Below are 16,834 nucleotides of genomic sequence, written 5' to 3' on the forward strand. Positions count from 1 at the left end.
TCATTTCCTCAAGGCAATTCCATTAGCCCCACTTTCTACCTCCACTCCCCATTTGATTCTTCCATTAAGGGAATAATAATCAGAAAATGCTGAAAATTTAAGCAAGTCAGTCAACATCTGTGGAAAGAAAAATGGTTAATGTTTTCAATAGAAGACTTGATGAATGTAGAATCTGAGAAAACTAGTACAGGTTTCCCCTGCTATCCGAAAGTAGAGTGTTCGTATGAAACCTTTTGTAAGCCAAAATGGTGTAAAGTGAAGAAACAATTACCATTAATTTATATAGGAAAAATTCTTGAGCATTCCCAGACCCAAAAAAACCTACCAAATCATACCAAATAACACATAAAACCTAAAATAACACGAACATATAGAAAAAGCAGAAATGGTATGATAAATACACAACCTATCCTTCGATGCCTTGTGTCCCTTAGCCTGCTTTTCTTCTATTGAAATAAATGTCTTGCTCGGTATTTTTTTTCAATAAATTGCAGTTTCATCACAATTAAACACTTACTTATATGAATAACCACCTTCTGTAATTATTTTCTTCAGTTTTTTTGGGAACTTTTTGGTAACTTCAGTATCAGCCGAAGCGCAATCTCCAGTAACCTTTAAGTTCAACGCACGCACAGTGTCTTTATTTCGTTCACCACAATCGAAATGCTTAATTATATCCAGTTTTATGATAAACACCCTTACGAGCTCTCTTAGGCTTTTCTGATACCTTAGGACACATCTTGCTAACGGATGCACAAAATAAATCAAGATAAAGCACAGATGCTCACAGACACAGTTCAAAGCTATGGCGGCTTGATGCTGAGATGTTGAGTGTAGTTCCCAGGGAAGGAGCTTGGCAGCACCACTCTCGCTGCTTGGGGTGCGCGCTGCCTCTATAACGGCTCGTTGCAAAACAAACGCTGAACACTATTTTCGCTTTTCTCCTTTTTTCATAAAGGTGAAAATCCTCTTTGGATTTCTTTCGATTAGTGAAAACAGGTATTAATGTAGGTCTTTCATAAAAGCGAAGTGGTGTAAAGCGAACTTTCGAAAAGCGGACGATACCTGTATTAAGTTGCAGAGAGTGGGGGTGGAGGGGGCGGGCTATGCAGAGAAGAAAAATATTCTTAAGGTTTCCTATGTGATACAGATATGTACACATCAATTTAACAAAGCATGGCAGTTTGAGAGATAGAGAAGGTGAAAAAGAAAGTTGTGCACTGCATGTTGATTGTTACTGAAACAAAAAAAGAATATTGAAAACTGCCCAGCTGATCAGGCTGTGTCTGTGGAAGGAAGAAAAACTGAGTTAATGCAAATAGAAAAAGGACACCCCCTGGAATTGCTGAATTTAATGTCGAGTCTCAACTGTTGCCACATGGAGGATAAGGTGTTTTTCCTCAAACCTGTGGTCATTCATTCTACATTTGGCTTCTATGGAGACCAAGGTGCAAGTATAAAATTCAGTACGTTAGATTAAAGGTGATTGCTTCTCCTTGAAGGACTGTTCGTATCCATGGATGGTGGAAAAGAGTGACAATAAAGAACAGCTGTTGTGACCTCTGCAGTTGTAGAGGAAAGTGAAAAAGGGATTGGTTGATTAGGTTGGAAGAGTGGACCAGGGATACACTAAAGTGAACAATGCCCTTGGGTGGGGAAGGGAAGATGTCGGGTATTGTATCCAGTATTCTTCTTTTTAAATTTCAGATCATTAGTGATTGCAATTTTTTTAAAAAGCTTTCAAATGTCTGCATTAAGGGATCATTTACAATAGCTGTTCAACATGCATTATGGCTTTAGAATGTGCAAGAAACCGCAACGTTTTTGTTAAACATCTGACAAATCAAACTTGGGTACCTAGAAATTGATGACAAGAGACATGAGGCATAAATGGATCTTTCACAGGTACAGTAAATGTGATGCAATTAGTTGTATGCAATACAGGTTGGAACTTTTGAATTTTACGAATAAACTGCCTGAAGTCACTCAGAGTGTGGCTAAATTTGCCAGTGATACAGTTTTAGAAAGGAATGTGTTATCCAAATGTTAACATGGGATTGCTTTTAAATGCGGAGGGATCTGCATGATAAGGGGGTAATGCAGGTAACTCCATATTATAGGGTGAAGTTCAGAATACATATCTGTTACTATACCCACCCCTGAGATTCTTTTCCTTGTGGACGTACTCAGTAAATCGAATATCCATAATGAGAATCAATGTAAGATCACGCTAACTGGATGTACAGCCATTGTGCAAAAGACAATAAACTCTGCAAATACAAAAAGAAAGAAATAATAACAAATAAATCAGCAATAAATATTGTGAACATGCCTTCCTTGAAATCAGCCTGCTTTTTCATTTTTGTAATGCCAGACTACGTCATCTGTACATGAATCAAGAAACAGGAAAGGTTTATTTGCAATTTTTTCACATAAATTCTTTGTAAGTTACTTTTATCCTAATCTCCAATTTTTGGGGTCGTGATTTGTGAATTCTGTAAAGGCAAATTGTCAAATAGCTATAAATATGGATCACATGTATTCTCATTCCCTAAATTTTTTGTTGGATTCAGATATTTGGTTTCTGTAATTTTCTTTTAATTAGATTGTAAGCCTGCAGTAATGAGCATGTTTGCAATAAGTAGCTTGCAGGAACAAGGTCTTTGTTAAATTGTATGCAGTCTATGTGTGAATGATTAACACAACTGAATGCTTTTTGTTTAGTTTTGCTCCAAATTTGTAGCAAGCAGTGTGAAACTTCCTTCACAATAATTGAAATGGTTTCTTATAGTTATCATAGTGTGTAAACTTATCACTGTGATAGTTTAAGTTGAGCTGAATTCCAATTTGCTATGTGCTGAAATCTTCTCAAGGCTTTAATATGAAATAGTAAGTATATATATTTGTGAGATAGCGGTGGAACTGTGGACCATTAAGGACATAATTTCTTGAATAGCGGAGGATTTATATTTAGTTTTTTTTCATGCTTGACAGGAAGCCAGCATTTAAATTATTAACTGTCAAGTGATCTGAATTGTAATGTTCAGGAATGATTTTTTTTAAATGTCTTGTATGTTCTTGCCTTTTTGCTGGCCGTTCTGCACAAATTGAGACAATCTCTATGTACTGTTCGCCTCTGATTCATGTGATTGTACATTGCTCTGCGGAAGTCAGGATCAAGCTCAGAGCTTGATGACAGCATATCTAATTTTCTACTCTTGTGTCGAGAGCAGAGTGTAAATTGATAAGCCTAAGGTCTTGATGAACTTTGTATTCGGCCCTAACTGTGATATGTGAATGAGACTGCATGCCTTGATTGCAAAAGTATTTGTCTTCTCATTTGTATTATCTTAATAATTTTAGTTTATTTCAATTTAATAGGTTTCACGCTTTTATTTTTATATTATTTTATTTTTTAAATCTCCCAAGTTGTAGCAAATATTTACAAATTGTTTTAAAAAGGTCTGACTGTGGGGAAAAACTGTCAAAGTCATTATGGTGTCGTGACATTTGCACCTCAGTACCTGCTGCCTAAGCCACCAGTTACAGATTGCCCCACTTTAAGTCTGGACACAACAGTGAGTCTTGCAAAATGCATGGACGCATGAGCCACATGGATGCAGTATGGGGTAAGAATGAGGAGTAGACCAGAGCATGTCAATGAACAAACCCAAAATCATCACCTAACAGCAACCCAAGCAGACCCAGGTCAGTGCTTTCTGAGGTACTCCTGGTGCAAAAGCTCAGATGGGTAGCATTTGTCAAAGCATCTAAGAATTATCTTCACCTAGAGATAAAATAGGATCAGAAAAATATATCTTTAATCAAAGTAAACCAAAGATTAGTATGTAATTAAGTTGAATTGAGTTGTCTTTATATTACATCTCCATCTAAATGTGCAATCATAATTTATAATTTATCATAAATAGAACAGTAAATGTAATATAGAGTACACTCAAATCAGCGTGAGTTCACCCAGGCTTGGTGGAAGAAGCTGTCCCGGAGCCTGTTGGCCCTGGCTTTTATGCTGTGGTACCGCTTCCCGGCTGAAATAGATTGTGGTTGGGATAGCTTGTGTCCCCAGTGATCCTACAGGCCCTTTTAACACACCTGTCTTTGTAAATGTCCTGAATCATGGGAAGTTCAGAACTACAAATGCGCTGGGCTGTCCTCCCCACTCTCTGCAGAGCCCTGCCATCAAGGGACATACAGTTCCCATACCAGGCAGTGATACAGCCAGTCAGGATGCTCTCAATTGTGCCCCTGTAGAAAGTTCTTAGGAGTTGAGGGCCCATACCAAACTTTCTCAACCGTCTGAGGTGAAAAAGGCACTGTTGTGCCCAGACCACGTGAGGTCCTCGATGATGTGGATGCCGAGGAACTTGAAGCTGTTTACCCTCTTAACCCCAGATCCACTGATGTCAATAGGGGTTAGCCAGTCTCCATTCCTCCGTAATCCACAACCAGCTGCTTTGTTTTTGTGACACTGAGGGAGAGGTTGTTTTCTTGGCATCACTGTGTCAGAGAGATGACTTCTTCCCTGTAGGCCACCTCGTTATTGTTTGATAAGGCCAATCAATGTAGTGTCATCATCAAATTTAATTAGCAGATTGGAGCTGTGGGTGGCGATACAGTCATGGGTATACAGGTAGTAAAGGAGGGGTCTCAGTACGCAGCCCTGAGGGGCTCCTGTATTGAGAGTCAGAGGGTTGGAGGTGAGGGAGCTCACCCTTACAATCTGCTGGTGATCTGACAGGAAGTCCAGGATCCAGCTGCACAAGGCAGGGTCAAGGCCGAGCTCTCTGAGCTTCTTGTCGAGCCTGGATGGAACTATGATGTTGAATGCTGAACTGTAGTCCAAGAACAGCATTCTCACGTAAGCATTCTCACATAAGCATCCTTCTTCTCCAGATGTGTAAGGACTGTGTAGAGCTGTGCCTATTGTGTTATCTGTCGATCGGTTACGTCGGTAGGGGGTCCAGTGTGGGTGGTAGCAAGCTGCAGATGTAATCCTTGACCACCCTCTCAAAGCTTTTACTCATTATTGAGGTGAGTGCGACAGGACACCAGTCGTTCAGGCGTGTTACCTTGGTATTTTTTGGTACAGGGATAATGGTGGATAATTTGAAGCAGGAGGGCACTCTACACTGGGAGAGGGAGAGATTAAAAATGTTTGTAAACAAAGTAAGATGGAATCTGCCAAAATCTGATTTGATTTTTTGCTGGTTAAATTGTGTTGTGTTTTTTTTTTCAGAATATTCAATCAACAACTTTTTAATAAAGTTTAAAATCTACAGTTAATTGGAGGTGTGTGTTTCATGATAAATTCTCAGTGGTGCTCCAATGTGGTAGTTTTGTTAAACTCGTGGTCCCCTGCAATGTTCCCTCTAATTTTTAGTAGTCAATGTGCGCATAAATATTATGTTGTGTAAATTTTTTTCCTGTGACAAAAGTATGTGCGCTCTGAATGCACACATGGCACAGTTTCCGTACAAACATTTGTAGGTTTACAAAATATTTGACATAAAACTGCACAGAATAATAACAAAATAACATACATATTTAAGTCACTCAGTTATTTTTTTTTCTCTCCTGTCTTTGACATTTACCCATTCTTTGTAAGCTCTATCTAGACTAACAAAACTTACATCCAATTGATAGCTTTTGATTCTCATTAAGATATCCAAATGACATTCACCTAAACAGTTTCTCAGCTTGTTTTTGAGTTGATTCATTAGGCTAAGACCTTGCTCACAGTCCGCACTAGACGCAAGAAAGGTTCCCCCAATGTCCATCAACTGTGCAAGGTCACAAAACTGTTCATTTTGAAGTACAAATGCCACCATTTGAGCCAAGTTTGAAAGCAGTTTGGACTTAATTTTTTCTTGCACGGAAAATTTGAAATTGTTAAACTGTCTAACTATTACAATATTTTTAGCCAGAAAATCATGATTTTTTAGACATAAGGCATTAACCTGTCCATCACTAAATGTGAAGTCACAATCTGCAATTGCGGAAAAATCAAAAGCTGACCATTCTTGTACTTCAACTTCAATCTCCTCTGTGTTTGATCGTTTTTGCTCTTGCTCATCTGCACTCATCCGTAACATGCGTAGCACTCCTGTAATGGGTAATGATGGGTTCTGTTGCCTGAGCTTTTGTACACCATTCAAATGCGATTTACTTGCCAAATGACACTTCAAAAAGTCAAGTTTCCAAATATCATCCCACTAGCAAGTTCTCCAGCAACTTTTGCATCACGACAATGCAAACAGATAACTCCAGTTTCTGAATCCTACATAAATATTTCTCGTAGCTGAACGTTCATGACCTCATGAGCATTTGGTGTAGCAGTTTCTACTATTTTGTTAAACCATTCAACTTTAAACAAATTTGCAGTTCTTTTGCGCTTCACGCCCGTCGCTTCTTTTGAATTCAACATAGTGAATCAATAATTTTTCCAATAAAAACTTAGTAAGCTATCTACAGAATTTGAAAGAGATCTTTGTAAACTTTACGATATGAACACTATCCGCCAAACATGACTGCCGCCATGATGCAGCCGTACAAACTGGAACAGGAAAGGTGAGGTGACGTAAACTAGTGACATGCATTGTGGTATTTGAAAAACGGACCAACTAGTTAACAGAAACAGATAGCTAAAAGATTATTTTCAATAAGTATAATTATTAATTACTACATTATTTTAGGTAACTAACCTTTTGTGCACACATTAATTTCCTTTGTGCGCTGGTTGAAAAACGTGTGAGCACGCGCACATGCGCACTGCTTAGAGGGAACTATGGTCCCCTGACCCTGAACACCTAATGATCAAATCGCATCAGTTCTATTTGCCTAGAGAATTCTCCACAATCCTGATAGTTTACATGGTACCAGCAGCTGACTATAATCAAGCACTTGAGATACTGCATGATGCCATGTCCAGAAAAGAAACAGTCCATCCTGGCACATTTCAAATCATAGTTTGGGACTTCAACCAGGCTTGTTTGAAGAAATTCCTGCCCAATTACTGTCAGAAGAGCAGTTATGGGATTGCTTGGAGTTGGTGGACTTATCAGTGGATCTGAATGATAGCTCCATGGTTATCACAGGCTTTATTAAAACTGTTCTAGATTAGTGTATTCCCACAAAATAAGTCGGAGTCTTCCCTAACCAGAAGCCTTAGATGGACCATGAGATTTGCAGTATGCTGAGAACCAGACCAAAGGCATTTACATCTGCTGACCAAGTAAATTGGATGAGGTCCAGATATGATCTACAGAAAGCCATCTCATGGGTGAAGTGGCAGTTCTGGATTAAACTTGAATCACAGAAGGATGCTGGATATTTGTGGCAGGACATGAATGCTATCACCTCTTATAAAGTAAAATCAAATGACATAGGTGCAACAGGGCTTTGTTTCCATATGAGCCAAATGCATTCTGTGCTCGCTTTCACTATCAAACCAGGGAGGAACCAGCAGGAACTCCCACAGCCCTTGATGATCCTATGATTTCAGTTTCTGAGGCCGACGTGTGAACAGCTTTCAGGAAGATAAACCCATGAAAGCAGCCAGCCCAGATAGGGTACCTGGCCAAGACCTCAAGACCTGTGGTGATCAACCAGCTGAAGAGTTCACTGAGATCTTTAACTTCTCACCTCAGCAGTCTGAGATACCCACCTGCTTTGGTTATACCGGTGCCCAAGAAGAACTTGGTAACCTGCCTCAGCCAGTACCACTTACATCCACTGCGATGAAGTGTTTTGAGAGGTTGGTGATGAGACATATCAATTCCTGCCTGAAAGCAACATAGATCTGCTCCAATTTGCCTACCAGAGCAATAGGTCCACAGCAGATGCCATCTGCTGAGCAAAGGGGCAGAAACTGTTAGTTCCTCATTGTTATCATTTCAGCGGACCTGACCTAGGCCCAGCATATAATTGCATTTACAAAGAAAGCATGACAGTGCCTCTACTTCCTTAGGAGTCTGCAAAGATTCAGTATGATATCTAAAACTTTGACTTCTATGGATGTAGTGGAGAGTATATTGAAAGGTTGCATCACAGCTTGATATGAAAGCATCAAGGCCCTTGAACTGAAAATCCTATAAAAAGTAGTAGATGTGGCCAGTCCATCACAGGTAAAGCCCTCCCCACCACTGAGCACCTCTACATGAAGTATTATCGCAGGAAAGCAGCATCCATCATCAGGAACCTCACCACCCAGGTCATGCACTCTCCTCGCTGCTACCATCAAGAAGAAAGTACAGGAGCCTGACAACAAACTCCACCAGGTCCAGGAACAGTTATTAACCCTCAATTATCAGGCTTTTGAACCAAAAAGTTGAGTGAAGTCAACTTCACTTGTCCATCATAAAATATTCCCACAACATATGGACTCCATTTCAAGGACTCATCATCTCATTTCTTGATATTTATTGATTGATTTATTATTTATTTTTGTGTTTGCATAATTTGTTGTGTTTTGCACACTGATTAAACGTCCAAGTTGGTGCGGTCTTTCATTTATTCTATTATGGCTTTTATTGAGTATGCCCACAAAAAAACTAATCTCAAGGTTGTATATTGTGACATATTACAGGTTTCCCCACCATCCGAAGGTAGAACGTTCCTATGAAATGGTTCGTAAGCCGGAATGTCATAAAGTGAAGAAGCAATTACTATTTATTTATATGGGAAAAATTTGTGAGCGTTCGCAGACCCAAAAAATAACCTACCAAATCATGCCAAACGACACACAAAACCTAAAATAACAGTAACATATAGTAAAAGCAGGAATGATATGATAAATACACTGATATATAAAGTAGAAATACTTTTCTACAATCATTGCAGCACTGTTCTCCGTAGCAAAAATCTCACGCAAGCGCTCTTGGCAGAAACACTCTCTCCAGTAACCTTTAAACTATGAAGCTGCCCAATCATACCAAATAACACATAAAAATACGCAGCCTATATAAAGTAGAAATAATGTATGTACAGTGTAGTATCACTGACAGGAATTGGGAAGATAGCAACGAGCACAGTGATGATGGTGTGTTAGGCTGAGTCGTCGGAGGTTGGGGTGGTGCAGTGGTCCCCAACTGCCGGGCAGCGAACCGATACCGATCTGCGGAAAATGCAGCGGTGCAGCGGTACAGCAGTAGTCGGGATGTACCCAGCACATCTTTAAGAAAAAAGCTGAAATAAAGTAGTTAATTAATTAGGTGCCGCCTGGCACGTAAATGTCGGCCCAGATCAGAGGCAACACAATTGACGATCGCCTCTGATGTGGGCCAACAATTACATGCCAGGCGGCACCTAATTCATTAGCTTGTTTATTTCAGCTTTTTTCTTAAAGATGTGTCGGGTGCGTCCTAGCTACCACGGCAATGTATTGGTCCGTGACCCGGGGGTTGGGGTGGTGGGACACTGAGATGTCTCCTCATCGTCATCTGTTTCCCTTAGGGCAGGCAGGTCATCTTCTTCTATGTCTGCCTGCCTCGATGTCGAAGGTCGAGGTTCGTCGTCTGCTGTGGCTGACGTGGTAGGCTTGAAAAACGACAGTATGCTTGACTGCTTAGCCTCACGCATTTTTCTATCATCTCATGCAGTTGCTTCACGTTCAGTTTCTGGACGACTTCACTTTCGGTCTGTTCGCTACTGCATTCGGTTTCAGTTGTTATCCTTTCCTCTTCCAATTGCATCAGTTCTTGGTCATGAGATGCCAAAACCTCTTCAACATCATCTTCGTCAACTTCCACAAGCCAAACTCACTTTGTCCTTACTTTGTTCACCACGATTGAAATGCTTAATTATGTCTAGTTTTATGCTGCTAAGTGTGACACCCTTACGAGCTCTTTTAGGCTGTTCCGATACATTAGAACTCATCTTGCAAACGGATGCTCAAAATAAATCGACATACACGTGTTTAAGCAATGCCGGCTTGAATGCAGTTCCGAGGGAGGAGCTTAGCTGCTTGGGGCACGCGCTGCCTTTTATCGCGCACTGCCTTTTTTCATAACAGTGAAAACACCTTCTGTTAGCGAAAACAGGTAACTAATGTAGGTCTTTCATAACAGCGAGGTTTCGTGAAGCCAACATTCGAAAAGCGGGGAACGCCTGTATGTACTTTGATAATAAATTTACTTTGAACTTAATACTTTGGTTAGTTCACTAAAATGTAAATGGTTTAGTGAAGCTTTAATCAAGTAATGATAAACCCATTACGGGTGAACTACTGGGGTATATAATATATAATTTTAAAATGTAATAAATATTTCAAAAGCAATGGATTAACCAAGGACAATTGGTATGGATTTGTTGAACTCAAGTTGTATTTAACATTTGTTCATTTTCTTGACTAAGAACAGCATGCAGTAATTGTAACTAGCATAGGTTTTCTCAGACAGTTAAGGCTTGCAAAACTTAGAATAAATTAATTATAGTAAATAGCCATCTTCTATGTGATAAGTTGATTTCTGTTTTGATGGAACATATTGTATATTATCCACAAATGTACCTTTTCAGATGCACAATCAGTCTCTGAACTGTGCAACTTGACTTGCAGGATGATTCTAGAAAAAGAAGGTCCCCGGTCTCTCTTCAGAGGGCTAGGTCCAAACCTGATAGGCGTCGCACCATCCAGGTAAGCAGTAGAATTAGATATTATTATTTGGGAAAACTTCTATCATGAAATCCTCTGCTAATGAATTCACAGAGTTTTTTGAATTGCTTGTTTTGATACTCTTTGTTATTTAACAGGCCTTGAAAAATTGTAGTCACAACTATTTTTCAAATATAAACAAGAAATTTTGTAGATGCTAGAAATCTAGAGCAACGCACACTACTGATCAGGTCAGGCAGCTAATAAACAGCTGATGTTTTAGGCCAAGAACCTCCTTCAGGATTGGAAAGGACTGGGGGGAAAATGCCAGAATAGAAAGGTGTGGGGAGGGGAAAGTGGACTAAGGTGAAAAGTGAAGCCAGGACAGTGGAAAAGGTAAAGGGCTAGAGAAGAAGGAATCTGATAGGAGAAGAAAATGGACATTGGGAGAAAAGGAAGGAGGAGGGGCTCCACAGGGAGATGATAGGCAAGTGAGGAGAAGAGCTAAGAGGCTAGAGTAGGGAATTGAAGAAGGAAAAATATAAATTACCAGAAGAAGAAATCACTATTCATGCCATCAGGTTGGAGACTGCCTAGACAGAATATAAAATGTTGCTCCTCCAGCCTGAGAAGATGGTAAAAGAGGGGGCCATGGACTGACATATCAAAATAGGAGATGTGATGGGAATTAAAATGGTTGGCCTTTGTGAAATTCCGCATTTGGTGGATGGAACGGAAGTAGTCGACAGTGGTTCCCTAATTTATGCTGGGTCTCAAAAACCTAGAGGAGACTGCCTCAGGAGCACCAGATACAATTAACGACCTAATGGATTCAAAGGTGAAGCTGGAAGGACTGTTTGAGGCTCTGAATGGAGATGAGGGAGGAGGTGAATGGGCAAGTGTAGCATTTTGTGTCGCTTTTACAGGGATACGTGGCAAGAGGGAGATTGGTGGGGAGGGACAAATGGACAAGGAAGTCACCGAGAGTGATCTTAGTGGGAAGTGGAGAGGAGGTAAAGATGTGGTGGGGGTGGTGTAGAATGATGTGTTAGTTGCTGAGGCTCATGGGCTGGTAGGTGAGGACAAGAAGAACTCTATCTCTGTTAAGACAGTGGGAAGATGTGATGAGCGCAGATGTCCGGGAAATAGAGGACATCCAGGTGAGGGCAGCATCGATGATTGAGCAAAGGAAACCCCATTCTTTGAAAGAGGAGGACATCTCTGATGTAAGGAAAGCCTCGCCCTGGGAACAGATGTGGCAGAAATGAAGGAAAGGAGAAAAGGGAATAGCATTTTTACTGGAGACAGGGTGAGAAGAGGTACAGTCAAGATAGCCATGGGAATCGGAAGGTTTATAAAAGATGTCGATAGACAGTTTGTCTCCAGAGATGGAGACTGAGAGATTCCAAAAAGGGAGAGAGGTGTCAGAAAAGGACCAAGTGAATTTGAATGCAGGGTGAAAGCTGGACGCAAAGTTAATGAAATTGACGAGTTCAGCATGGCTGCATGAAGCAGCACTAATGCATTTGTCAGTATAATACAGGAAGAGTTGGGGAGTATTAGGCTAATTAATTTCATCTATTTTGCCTCCAACTTCTACCTGGCCCATTCATCCCTCCCCACTAATCTCCCTCCTGGCACATATACCTGCAAGCAACAGAAATGCTGCACCTGCGCATTAACCTTGTCCCTTACATCCATTCAGCACCCAGACGTTTCTTCCAGGTGAGGCAACACTTCACCTGCAAGTCTGTGTGTAGATCACTTATTGTATCTGGTGCTCCCGTTGCAACCTCTTCTACATTGGAGAGACTGGACGTAAATTGGGGAGCGGCTTTGTCAACCACCTACCTCTACTCCATCTGCCGACGAAGAAGTTTTGTGAGGCCGATCATTTTAATTCCTGCTTCCTGCCCCCATTCCTGTTCTGACATGTTGGTCCACGGCCTCATCTTCTGCCATGAGGAGGCCATTCTCGGGGTGGAGGGGTAACACCTCATATTCCATCTAGATAGCCTCCAGTCTGATGGCATGAAAATCAATTTCTCCTTCCTGTAATTTTCCCCTCCTCCCTCCCCTCTTCTTCTGTTCCCCACTCTAGCCTCTTATCTCTTCTCTTCAGCTGCCTATCACCTCCCCCTGGTGCCCCTCCTTCTTCCCTCTGTCCTGTGGTCCTCTCCTATCAGATCTTCCTTCTCCAGCACGTTACCTTTCCCACCCACCTGACTTTACCTCCTTGCCCTCCCCTCACCTATTCATTCTGGCATCTTCTCCCTTCCTTTCTAGTCTTGTAGAAGGGTCTCTACCCGAAACTTCAGTTGTTTATTCAGTTCCATAGATGCTGCCTGACTTGCTTGAGTTCTTCGATCATTATGTGTGTGTTGCTCTTTATTTTTCAAAAAAGTTGTTTTTTTTTAATGTTTCACATTTTTGAATGCAACTCTCTTGCAGAAAATTAAATGGTTTTCTAAGCCACTTTCAACACCTGTACCTTGCTAAACTAAACAAATCAAAGGTTTCTCTTGTTAACTCATATTCAGCAGTTTTGAGCAATTATGCTGTAGGCAGGTTTTGAATGTGTGCCATGGATGTCAGCTGCGATATAAATTGGACAAAGACTAAGCAGAGCAAACCTAAAGTGTCAGGCAAATGAAGATGGATATGGAAAGAGTTTTGAAGAAGAACCAGTAACGACAAATATTGGGGGTGTGTAATATTTGAAGGCTTAAATTCATTGTGCTTTATTATAAGTAAATAATAGGGGTCTTAATACTCATACTTTCAGAAAGTTTTGGAGTAGGGTTTTAAGCAGGGAAATTGGGGAAATTGAGGAATTTCGGTGTATCAGCTTTAAGTTTTGAAAAGATGTTGCCACTCTGATTTTGTTAACAAGGCAATTTTTTTTCAACCGGCACTAACTAATGGATTAGCAATCTGAAGTTTCATTAATACAGTTAAAATTATTTTTCAAAAGTAACCACTTTTAGTCCTATCTTCTACCTGTGAATACCTAATTTTGAATCAATTAATTAAAAAAAAATACATTCAAGACCATTTACCACACTTCATTTGTATGCAGTATTTATATAAAAGCAATTTCAAAGTACATCTTGACTGAATCCTTCATTGAACTGGTATACAGTGAGTGAAAACTTTGTATCCTTAGTATTTCATTCTTTTTGTGTGGCCAGTTCTTAGGAAAGTACTGTAAGCAAAAAGACTTTTAAACCATTAAAATTTGCCAAATTTGTGTTTTGTGTGCCGACTTGGCTAGTTTGTGCTCACAACTAGCAAATTACTTGTTTATCTTCTGTATATAAATGTATCAAAACAGGCTGATATAATTAGACCATCTATTAGCCTATTGGAAATGAAATTTGTAATTTGAGAGAGAAAATGGCTTCTATCCATTTAGTAGAATTAGGGTTATCTGATTTCTTTTTCCGCTGAGCATTAATTGACACCACAAAATAAGTGATTTGCTTATCTTCAGTACTATTTGCCCATAATGTTCTATTCAGTACTAAAGTAACCTGTTGCAGACGTAATATAAATATGATTAATGATGTGTGTTCAAAATTATCATAAAGCTTAACAAGCTGTATGTGATATAGTTGAACTTTTCTTTTTGTGACTAATAGCTGTAATAGGTTGGTGAGTTAAGTAGCAACAATTTCTCCCTATTTATTGACAAGAGCATTGGTTACCATGGACTAAAATGTCATGGATACCTCACTTTAGAAGTAATTCATTAACGAACATGAATACAAGACATCTGTCAATATCCAAAGTACACTTCTAAGGCTTGTTCAGTATATGTAATCAACCTGCTGTTAAGGGAATTCTAATGAAGTAATGTTTTACTAAAGTTGAATATAGGAGGAAAATTACCAAAATCATAACACAAGACCTTGTGTTTAAAATAAAAGCAGTATGTCACCATTAGTACAACATAGAGTTGGAAAGTTTTTGTAGCTATTTATGAAAAGTATTAAACTGCTTCTTGGTGGATACTTTTAGTTTGATAGATAAATTATTTTGCTTTTCACTTAACACAATGTTCAGGTCTGACTGCAAAATAAAATAATGATAAATGTTGAACGTTACCCTGGAATAATTAAGAGTGGGCTTTGTTTGAAACCTTTGCAGTCAGCTGGTGTTGGTTCAGATGATCAAATCTTTTGCTTTGTTCTTTCTACCTTGGATAAGAGGAAGTAGAACTTTGGCCATTTGACCTTAGCTTGATGTGACCAGCTGCCGTGATGTGTCAGTTTTGGGTCAACACTGTACTCTGATAATGCTTTTGGACTAGGTCAGCTTACCAGGCAGGATGGTTGTGTAGTTAAAACTACATGTATTTTGTTATCTGAGTCAATATTTGATGTTTCATCCTTAAATTGGTAAATGTCCAGGAAGAAGATGCCCTGAAATTGTTCAGTTTTTTGTAGAAAGTTGAAAAACTGGAAATGTTCCAGGCAGCATAGATTTAATGCCTGTCCTACTAATAATTTAAAGTAAGGACAACATTCTGCATTGACTTGGCTGAAGTGTCTGCATGCCAAACATTAATTGTCTGTTCTTTCCACAGCTACTGATTGATGTGAATATTTCCAGCAATCTCTGTTTTAGTAGTTATGCTATGAAAACCATTATTGAGTAGCTCTCATCTGAACCTATGGCATTAATATGACCAGCTTGGTAAGGTAGTACATATCTGTTAGGGCTGGAGATCTAGTTACAGGCACTTTGGATTAATGGAACTGATTTTGATTTACAAGAAGAATACAAAAACTGTGGAGAAAAGTTAGTGGGGGGGGAGGATGTTAACAAAATTGGTATGTTCTTTCTAAGGAAAACTGGTGCTGGTTCTTTAACCTAACTTACAGCAACAGCTAAAGGTACTATTATCTACATCCATAGCATGATGAGTTGGGGTATTACAGATGCACACAGTATCCTCCAAATAATTTCTATGTGGAAATCAACAATGGATTGATGTTTTATGTACCTGTTTCTCTGATGTTCGTTTAATGAAAAATAATTCCTAAACAGTAATATCAAAAAGCATTTCATAAATTTATAAGAACACATTTTCTGCAAGGTAATATTAAATAGATGAGGAACAGAACAGTAGACAAAATTTTTGCCTTCTGATATGGAAAAGAGCAGAGTTAAATTAGTTGCATTTAAATTCTTAAGTTAATGGATTACACCTAAAACTAATTTTTCACTGGTTACATGATCTTGCTCTTTCTTGTAGAGCTATATACTTTGCTGCTTACTCCAGTTCGAAGGAAAAATTGAATGCCATCCTGGAACCTGATTCAAGCCTGGTGCACATGCTGTCTGCTGGAATGGCAGGTATGAGTGAGAAGTGCTATTATTATCTGCAAGTTTTTGTAGCATGCTTAACAGTATTTATAGGAACTGGTCTTAAATCTCCACAATATTTGTGATTTTCAAAACACGACAATTAAATACCAGACAACTTTACCTATGCAACATTTATAAAGAATTGCTATTATAATTTCACTGTTGATTGCATTTCTGTTCCAATATCAAACTGAAAGCCAAAGTTTATTTGGGTGTGCATTATTTAACTTTAAAGTGCCCATACATAATACAGAAATCATAATTTCCAAGAAGTTTAAGACATCTGAAAATCATATCCTTTGTATGTGAGAATTGATTACTTGCTATTTAAAATATAACTGTCAGAAACCATTATTATTTGGATTTGCTTTATCTGTGTTTCCGATACAGAGTCATTTGAATATTTTTGGCAAGTTGAAGATTGGGCAGTTGACTCTTTTAATTGACATGGTTGAGTTGTCTAACTTTCTTAATATCCCATATATTTAAAATAATCATTGTTCGTCTTTTCCTTGACTCATTCCCAGTTTTCAAAGTTTTCGGCTACATTAATCTTGTTAGTGAGCAAATAATCAAATAATGTCAGTATCTTTAAAGCAATCTATAGTATTTCAACCAGTTTCACAATTATTAAATTTTACTAACTTAATAGGAAATGTCTTTTTTCTATTCATTAAACTTTTTAAAAAAGACATAAATGGGCAATGTTTATTTTCTCTTGCTTTTCTGTGTAATTGTTAACATTAGTATCACAACATCATGACAACAAACTTAAAAATGTGACACACCCAAGAGAAAGGATAATTGCTGAAAGGTTGGATATGTGTAAGTATTTGTATAACTGGCTGTTACCGT

At 39.0% G+C, this 16,834-nt stretch overlaps 1 protein-coding gene across 1 annotated transcript in view; it reads left to right on the plus strand.

Moving 5' to 3' along the window:
• The window catches only part of slc25a36a (solute carrier family 25 member 36a), an 89,743-nt gene that overhangs the window by 53,216 nt on the left and 19,693 nt on the right, over positions 1 to 16,834 (plus strand). The window contains exons 3-4 of the mRNA XM_072255502.1: positions 10,571 to 10,648; positions 15,867 to 15,967. Of these exons, the coding sequence (XP_072111603.1) occupies positions 10,571 to 10,648; positions 15,867 to 15,967 (179 nt within the window). The remainder of the gene's footprint in view (positions 1 to 10,570; positions 10,649 to 15,866; positions 15,968 to 16,834) is intronic.

Source organism: Mobula birostris, chromosome 4, assembly GCF_030028105.1.
Source record: "Mobula birostris isolate sMobBir1 chromosome 4, sMobBir1.hap1, whole genome shotgun sequence".
Taxonomy (NCBI): Eukaryota; Metazoa; Chordata; class Chondrichthyes; order Myliobatiformes; family Myliobatidae; genus Mobula; species Mobula birostris.